The sequence below is a fragment of the Trichosurus vulpecula genome, chromosome 8 (assembly GCF_011100635.1).
Source record: "Trichosurus vulpecula isolate mTriVul1 chromosome 8, mTriVul1.pri, whole genome shotgun sequence".
In the NCBI taxonomy this organism is placed as follows: domain Eukaryota; kingdom Metazoa; phylum Chordata; class Mammalia; order Diprotodontia; family Phalangeridae; genus Trichosurus; species Trichosurus vulpecula.
Genome location: NC_050580.1, coordinates 221,839,815 through 221,849,408, shown reverse-complemented (window position 1 = coordinate 221,849,408; position 9,594 = coordinate 221,839,815). Strand labels below are relative to the sequence as shown.

At 43.3% G+C, this 9,594-nt stretch overlaps 1 protein-coding gene across 1 annotated transcript; it reads left to right on the top strand.

Moving 5' to 3' along the window:
* Window positions 1–1,207: 1,207 nt before the first annotated feature.
* GPX2 (glutathione peroxidase 2) lies at window positions 1,208–3,993 on the top strand. The gene is made up of 2 exons (XM_036734342.1): window positions 1,208–1,429; window positions 3,506–3,993. The coding sequence occupies exons 1-2, from the start codon at window positions 1,208–1,210 to the stop codon at window positions 3,854–3,856; spliced, it is 573 nt and encodes a 190-aa protein (XP_036590237.1). The 3' UTR covers window positions 3,857–3,993.
* The last annotated feature ends 5,601 nt before the right edge of the window (window positions 3,994–9,594 follow it).

Below are 9,594 nucleotides of genomic sequence, written 5' to 3'. Positions count from 1 at the left end.
TTACAGCTGAGGAAATTTCTCAAGAGAGTTCACCTCTCTTTGTGCTTTGCCCAAGGGCACACAACCAATTTAATGCTATTTCTCCTAACATCTATTTTCATGGAATCAATTAACTTTGTGAAGGAGAGTATACCTGCATATTTTACTGTAATGCTTACTGATTTGATTCATTCAGATACTATTTGAGAACATTTTGGAACTTCTAGGATATTTTGATGATTTATAAGGACTATGTGGTAGAATATTTGACATTGAGAGTTACCCTACTTTTCCAGTTATATCCCCTACAAGTGACAGAGTTCAGTGGATAGAGTGCTGGGCCAGGAAGATCTGAGTTCAAATCCAACTTCAGACATTTGCAAGCTGAATGACCGTGGGCAAGTCACTTAACCTCTGTTTGTGTCAATTTCCTGAATTGTAAAGATAATAATAGTGCTTATATCCCAGGGTTGTTAAAGGATCAAATGATATAATATTTGTAAAGTGATTAATAAATGTCTGTTTCCTTCCTTCCTGAAGGCTATTCCAGCAATGTATAAGGTCTGGTAAATTCCACCAAACAAATAAAAATAAATCTTTGAGTATGGGCCTAGATATGTTTGGAGGAGGCCCAAAATGTCCACAGATTTGTGAACATTTTAGCCTTACCAACTTTCAAAGTCATAAAGAGGTTTCATCTTACATTGTCTAAGGCATACTGATAATAGCTGGTCTTTGCAGTAAGGTCACCCGGATAGTTGCTGGTATATGTTCTGTAGGATAAGATGGGTACGCACATAATGTCCTTGGGAACAGTTGCACCCCACTAGTACAGGTAGGAGTCAACACTTCTGCTTGCTTTACCTCTCCTCCCTCCCTCCTCTCCATCAGACTCCAGGGGCTCTGGTTTCCTGAGGCAGGGCAGAGAGACTGAATTATTCACATATACCCAGAGATAACAAATCCACCTTGTCTAGGTTGCCAAGCAGGGCAGGGTGGGGCAGGTGCTTCGTTTGGAGGCTATAAATAACTGCCACTTACTCAGATTACTCCTACAGGTATAAGATGATTTGTGCCAAGTCATTCTGGGAGCAGTTAACCTCAAACTGAAAGACTCTTCCCTTTTTTCCTGTTCCTCCTCCTGTCTCCCCTCCCTACCCTCCCAACCCCTTAACAGGCCCCTTAAGTAGGCTCCACACCCACCCGGGAGTCACTCTGCCTTCTCACCATGGCTCACATCGCCAAATCTTTCTACGACCTCAGTGCTACCAGCCTGGAAGGGGAGAAGATAGATTTCAACACTTTTCGAGGACGAGCAGTACTCATCGAGAATGTGGCCTCGCTCTGAGGCACGACCACCCGGGACTACACCCAGCTCAATGAGCTGCAGTGCCGCTTCCCGAGGCGCCTTGTAATACTTGGCTTCCCCTGCAACCAGTTCGGGCATCAGGTGAGGGGTACCTGGCATGATGCCCATGAGGCAGGACTGGCCTCCTGCTTACCTTGTCTGGGGAGGGGGTCTGGCAGCTTAGGATGGGAGGAATGAGATGAATTAGTGACTCTTTATAATCATGCATGTTCTACACCCTCAAACAGGTTGGTGCTCTGGGTATTTAGGTTGGTATACCAGAAAGGCATGGGGTACCAAAAGGGAGTTTATGCAGTCATTCTGAATCTGTAACTGACCACTCAGTGACTATATCTTGACCTGAATGAGGGTATGTGGTATAATGGAAAGAAAACTAAATTGGATTGATCTGTTTCTGGAATCTTGGGTTGCATTTACCCTTATCTAGCCATGTGACACTGGGCTAGTCACAAGCTCTTTGAGCCTCAATTTCTTAATCTGTAAAATAGGAAACAACAGGATTTTTATGATAACATGTGAACTCAGTTTGAAAAGTATCAAGTACTATACAAAAACCAGGTATTATTTATAAATATTGAATGCTTGTCAGTGACCACGTGGGTGAAGGGGATGGTTATACAGTGTACCAACTCATCTAAACATCATTTGTATCTGTCTTTGTTTGTAAGTGTGCCACTAGTATTCAGCTCTCAGTGTGTTAGCTATCTTTTAAGAGTTTATACCATTTCTATGCACAATTCCATTAGGGAAAGCAGCCAAGGCCCCCAGAGGTCATTCCAACTGTAGTGGTGTGAAGAGAGGGAAGCCAGAGTGGCTGGTAAAAGGAGGAAGGTCAAAGAGGTCGGTTCAGACAAGCAGTCAACATCTGTACCATGTTATCTCGAGACTGACATATAGGGATAGGCCAGAGCTAAATACTGCTGCTTTCTTGAGCCCCACTCTATCATTCCTCTGAAGAGTAAACAGCTGGAAGGAGCCCATGACCCAGTAGCAATTAACTAGACATTAACAAGAGATAAGCGGTCAAGTAGTAATTAACTTGGGATAATAGGGATATGGTTCTGATCTGCCTCTACTGATTGGTTCTAGAAGGGCAGAGAGAAGGGCTTGGCTCCCAGACTGGTAGAAAGGAGAAATAAGGTGCCTTGATGGGAGGACTGCACCTCAAGATTCCATGGCATCATTCAGTATTTCATGATGTTGGCTGAGGATGAGGATGATGTTTTCAGTGAGGTCACAGGTGCACTGAGCTACAAAATCTATAGCTAGGCATAGAGGTGATGCACTCTAGCTGGCTGCTGTCCTCCAAAGCTGAGGACAGAGCTAACAGTTCATCAGAAAGGGTTATTAGATACCCATACGCCTTAACCCTCCTTTACTTTCTCTCTCCATCCAATACACATTTTCATTCCATTCTATTTAACTCATCCCATCACTTGTGGGAAATAAGTGAATCAGCTTGGAGGTGGTTCATTCATTGTCACTGTTCTGCTGTTACTTTATGGAGAATGAGACTCAAGTCTTACTTGGGTAAGATTTGTCTACATCAGTTTTTTCCTCTCCGTTCAGTTCTAGGACAGAGCAAGGGACTAGAAATCCCACTTCTTGAAAGCCCCCATCCTGCTGAGCAGTGGGGATTATCGGCACAGGGAAAGAGGCTACGTTTAATACTCTCAAGTGAAGAACAGCAGTAGTAGTGGGAAGTGGGGAAGGCATTTTGAGGAGTGGATCCTGGCCTACAGGATGATCTGAAATCTCCTTTTCCTCTTCTCCCTTCCCACACCCATTCCCTCTCCTAAGCACAAGGCCCCAGCAACACTCTAGGTAGGTCGTGCCCATGCAATAGCTGGGTAACCTAAAAGGTTGCCTCATTCAGTGAAGGGGCAATTAAGGAGCTATGAAAGTTCAAAGGATGTGTGTTGTGGGGATGATGAATAGCAAAGGATTCCAAGAAAGGTTTAAGATATTTGGCAGGGAGCCAAGAGGAAGTATGCTGTGAGGCAAAAACCCCAAGTTAAGGGTGGGAAGGGTGGGGGGAAGAGGGAGAGAGAGAAGGGAGGAAGAAAGGGAGGAGAGAGAGTACACAAGAGGATATGAAAGATTGACATGGTATATATCCTCTGTTCCATTTCTACCTCTTTCTTTTTCTCCCCCTAGGAAAACTGTCAGAATGAAGAGATCCTGAACAGTCTCAAGTACGTCCGCCCTGGAGGTGGCTTCCAGCCCAACTTTATCCTTGTCCAGAAGTGTGAAGTGAATGGGCAGAATGAGCATCCTGTCTTTGCCTACCTGAAGGATAAACTCCCCTACCCTGATGACGACCCATTCTCCCTCATGACAGACCCCAAGCTCATCATCTGGAGTCCTGTACGTCGCTCAGATGTTTCTTGGAACTTTGAGAAGTTCCTAGTGGGCCCTGAGGGTGAACCCTTTCGCCGATATAGCCGATCTTTCCCCACCATCAATATCGAACCAGACATCAGGCGTCTCCTCAAAGTTGCCATATAGATGAGCCGTTCAGCATACATCCTCATCTCCCCTACTGCAGTCGCAGAGTTCTCTTTTCCAGGGTCTAGCGTCCCTCCCAAGGCCTGCTGGACGCAAGAGATGCCCAAGATCAATACCATTCTTTGAACATTCTTTCCTTTCTTGTCCGCCTGTTTCCTTTAGACTCCCCAACAATCCTGTTGGTGATGAGTCAGGACTCCAAAGTCTAGGCTGGGTCTTCGCAGGATGATGGTATCTTCTTAAACCCTTGGGGGAAGGAGGGTGCTTGAGAGTCGTGAAGGGCCAGAATTCTAGTCTATGTGAATCCAATAAAGGACAGGTGTGAAAAATGCTGCATTTCCTGTGTCTTTTTCTGTAACAGCCAGGAAAAGCTGCAGAGAGATTGCAGGTAAGCTAAAAGACCTTAGTGGTCCTGATAAGGACTCTACCTTGAGGCATAATTCTATGGGAATTGGGAGGTAGGCATTGGTTAAGGGTTGTGTTTGGTATTGGAGAAATGCCATTTTTTCCCCTCATAACTGGAGAGGAGGAGCTCTGGAGAGACAAAGAAGAGAGTTAAAGCCTTTAAGCCCTTTGGCCAAGGTAACTAGAAAGCTAGAACTATAGTAAGAATACATCTCTGTTAGGGAGGGTTTAGGAACAATTAGCTACTCCTAATCTCCAGAGATACCTAGCAATTAAATTTTGTTGTTGTTCAGTCATGTCAGACTCTTCCTGATATTTGAGGTTTTCTTGGCAAAGATGCTACAGTGGGTTACCATTTCCTTTTCCAGCTCATTTTACAGATGAGGAAACTGAGGCAAATAGGGTCAAGTGACATGCCCAGGGTCACACAGCTAGTAAATATCTGAGGCTGGATTTGAACTTAGGAAGAAAAGTATTCTTGACTCCAGGCCTGGTGCTCTAACCACTGTGCCACCTAGCTGTCCTAGCTGGCTAACTATTATTAATTTTTTAAAAGAGCAGGAGGGTGAAGTGCTTGAGAAAACAAAAAAGCCTTAATCAGCCTAAGAGAAAAGCTTGTCATTGCCTCTTAGCCAGGCTTTTCCTTAGAATCCTGACCTCAAACTCATGATAATCTAGCCATTTTGGCTTGAATGCCTATGCCAGTCATTTCTTCCATTACAGTGGAAGGGAGATCTGTATAAGGCTTGCTAAATAGAGGGTTTATCACTTCGAGTTAGAGCAAGTCAGCTTCCTCATCAAGCCAAGCCCTGTTTGGGAAACTCTACACAGTTAGTCACATTGTCCATTGTGCTAGGCGGCACAGCGGATAGAGCACTGGGCCTGAAGTCAGGAAGACCTGAGACACTTACTAGCTGCATGACCCTGGGTAAGTCGCTTAACCCTGTTTGCCTCAGTTTCCTCATCTGTAAAATGTGCTGGAGAAGGAAATTGCAAACCAATCCAATATCTTTACCAAGAAAACCCCAAAGGACTTAATGGTCTTAACTCTCTTTGTCTCTCTAGAGCTGCTCCTCCCCAGTTCTGAGGAAAAGCCATAAAGGATAAAGCTTTTGGCCTTTCTCCAATACCAAACACAACCCTTAACCAATGGCTCAAGGTAGAGTCCTTATGGGGTCAGGGAGACAACTCAATAACACAAGGAACACACGAGGAAAGCTAGAATCCTGTGCCACACAGACACCATTTTGTTTTTTCTCTCTGTTGATCACTATTAATGCATTAATCCCCTTCTTTGGAATCCCAGTTCAAGTTAATTTTTGGTAAACTAGATTTTTATTCTTTCCTAATTGGGAAGTCAGTATCTTTCCAGGTACAGTCATCACCATTTGAATGGATATAACCACGATTCATTTTTATGAAGCAGAGTCCCTGTCTTCTATACTTCCTAGCTTTATGACCATGGGGCAAGTCACTTAACCTCAGACTCAGTTTCTTCATTTGCAGAATGGAGATAGTAATAGAACTTTCTCTTCCATTTGTGGTGAGGATTAAACAAAACATTTATAAAGTGCTTTGTACAGTGTATATGTAGGGTGTAAAAATATTAGTTATTTTTATTAGTGATAATTGATCTGGAGGAAGTAAGGCTGAAGAAGAAATAATTACCTTTGCCTCATAGTTTGGGAAAATGAGGCACAAATGTCATGCCTAGTACTGAGATCCCTCAGCTTCTAGACTGTTACCCTCCTTGAGACATGATCCATCTAGTTGCTTGTGCCTTTTCCAGCCTCCTCAAATAGTCCTGCGTCCTGTATCATACTTAGCTGTTTACACTGTCATAGACAGCTCTTTTCTCCCATCGACCTCCCCATAGAAGCTCCAGAAGGGCAGGGACTGTCTTTTGTCTTTGTATCCCCAGAGACTAGTACAATGCTTTGTACTTCGTAAGTGCTTGATAACCTGGGGGCAGCTAGGTGGTCCAGCGAATAGAGCACCAGGCTTGGAGTTAGGAAGATCCCAGTTCAAATTTGGCCTCAGATACTTACTACCTGTGTGAACCTGGACAAATCACTTAACCCTATTTGGCTTAGTTCCTCATCTGTAAAATGGGGACACACTAGAGAAGAAAATGGCAAACCACTCCAGTGTCTTTGTCAAGAAAACCCCATGGCCAGTTGGACATGACTTAATGACTGAACAAGTGCTCAACAAATTTTTGTTGGTCTAAAACTGGGCTCATCTGCACTCATGAAAAGATGCTCTAGCTTTCACTAACACATCTGCCCCCCAAGGGCATAACATTCATTTTCTGGGCTGCACTGGTTCCAGAAGTGTAAGGGTGGGGAGGGGGGGAAGGAGGGGGTAGGAAAGATTACGATACTCACCTGTAAACTCCCAAACAGCACAAGTGATCCTATGTGATTGTAAGTTAAATTGATTTTCCCTCTTTTGCCTTACACTGTCTTCCCCTAACCCTGTTCTAACAACTAGCTTGACTCCAGTTTGGAGCTCTCCCCAACCCGAACCCTCCAGCAATAAATCTTCTCCAAGCAAAGTGTCCAGAACAGCTACAGCTCAAGTATTGTGTTCTATGCCACTAGTTGCTTGAATAGGAAAGGTCACTTAGAAGGCAATGCCGGCTACCCCATTGCCTTTGGGAGCTCCGCAGAATGCAAAGTCTTATCCAGGATCACAGAGGACCTGGCCTGTTTCCACCATCCTCCTTGACTGTCTTTCATTTTGTGAGTATCAGAAAGCTAGTTCACTTTATGGTCTCATTGGGAGCTCCATGTTTCCTTGTAGGAGACTAGTATTCTGATACTAAGTTTGTATGAAGGCAAGCCCCTCTGTACCATGTCAACAATACCAGTACGGGTTTAATGATTAGATCATGAGAATAATAGATTCATCTATCTTCTGTGGGATACCAAGGAGTATTTGGAATTCAGTGGAATTGCCAATGGGGTCCAAAACTTCCCCTAACATTCTAGTTGGGAACTCTCAGGAACAATCTATTCCTAAAGGTTTGGGGCTTGTAGAATATATTTCTTTTTTCCAGTAGTGCCTGAGGCTCAAATCCAAAAAAGCTAAGGTGGCATTTGAATGCCTGTGTACATTGTCTGGGCCCATGGGGACACTGTGAAACACTGCCCTTTCTCAACCTCTAACAAGTACTCCAACTTAATTCAGCAGTGCAGAGAACGCTGTGGTGTGAGCATGTGTGCAGAGGGTCACAAGGTAACAATACCTGTTTTCTCCATTCTTTTCATTCCCTGGGCATTTTATCCACTATCCAACCAAGGAGTAACAGTGAAGAATCTACCTCTAACCTTCCTTTGCAGAAGGCTGAATAGCCATACTTAAATCCTTAGCTTCCACTTCTCATGAAGTCTCTACCCACAGGAAAATCTTTTATGCTCAGGGCCTGAAACTATATTGAACTAGTTAGTAAAGCCTTAATCTCTTCTTGGGTAGAAAAAAGAAAACAGGAAAAAAACTCAATAAATAAGAATTTTTGGACATGTCACATAGGCAGGTATAAAAGATTATGTGATGAAAGCACAGCACAGGAGAGGGCTGGACTTGGAGTTGGTAAGACCTGGGTTTAAATGCTACATCTGAGCCTAACTACATGCCCCTCAATCTCTCAGCTCCTCAGTTTCTTCACCAGTTCAATGAGGTTAAGAGAACTTTTTCCTCATGGGGTTGCTTTAGGTTCAAGTGAGATAATACACTTAAAGTGATTTGCACAGCTATGAAGATGCTGACAGATGGGCACCTCCCCACATCAATACTGACTAAACCTTGATTCTGGGGAGTGGTGCCACTTTCTCAATTACTTTGCTCCCCACACCCTTTTCCTCAGTTTGACCCAGTTGAGATGGAAGTGTAGACACACAAGGCTATGGTCCTTCTGACCAGCTTCTAAGTCTCTGTAAATTAGTGTTTCATTTCATAAGGCAGCCTAAGAAATCACACCTAAGTTAGAGAGCAAAAGCCCTCATTATCTCTCTCTAATACCTTCTGGTAAACCATGCCCACTTCTGGGTTAACAGTTTTTCACTCTATCCTTAATCTCAACAGAGCAGCTTCTCAGTATGGATTTTCCCCTCCTCTCCCCTCCAACTCCCTTTTCTTGAAGAACCAAGTCTTCTTAGGATAACTGTTCTTAATGTCAATAGTCAGTTTATGTGGCTTCACCTGAAACAGTATCAGGCTAAGACCATTCCTGAAGAAAGGAAGTTTAGAATTTAGAAGATTAGGTTTGATCTTTTTTGTTTGTTTTTTTAATCTCAGTAGTGCTTAGTGTGGTGTTAGACCTACCGACAGAGTCAGTATCACTAACGTTACCATTGCTGGCATTATGCCACAGGCAAATGAGTTCCAGGAATGCCAGCGCAGTGTGCAGGTCCTTCTCCATTAGGCTCAGGCTGAATGAATAATTTAGGGTTTCTCAGACACAGGAATTACAGCTATAGTGGTCTTTGTTGAAAGACTTAGAAAAGTGCCATGTACTCAGTGAGAAGGAAACAGAAAACTACTATCTTGGGCAGGCAATTGCTACTTGCCTTGAATGGTGAATTGAAGGTAAATATTTCATGAGACTCTTTAACTTTACTAGATTTCTAATGGGACCACAGTTAAGAGGTAGAAAAGTTGTCTTATCTTACTTTTCATGTGGTTCATTTCCTTTCTATCCTTAGAAGTAGCAATTAACGGATAACCAGCCTTGGTTTCTTAGGTAGACAAAATCACTGAGCCAAATTTACTTGAGGTATATGGAAGTAAAGAGATTCATTCGCAGTGCGACTTGTCATTAACAAATTGCTTCAGGTGTGGTCCATTAATGCTAATCAACCTAGGCCACAGAGATACCAACTTCTTCATGGGCTCCTATTTAAAAAAAAACATGGTTGGGAAAATGGGAGGTAGAATGGCTGGGGAGTCCATGGATCTGGCTTCAAATCTCATCTTTGGTGCTTACTACCTGTGTGACCCCTGGGCAAGTCCCTTAACCTTCCTAAGTTTCAGTCTCCTTATTTGTGCAACAAAGGGGTTGGATTAAATGGCCTATGACATCCCTTCCAACTCTAGATCTATGATCCTATCATGATACTTGGGACAAAGGTAAAATGTATGATCATGGATTTAGAGCTATGAGAGAAATATTCTATGTTGACATAATTTTAGGGAAAACAGGGGAACAAGCATTTTATTAAGGGGCCAGGTACTTTATAATTTATATATAAGTGCTTTATAAATATTATCTCATTTGAACCTCACAACAACCCTTGGAATTAGGTGCTTGGGGGGAGAGGGATATGGGCTCA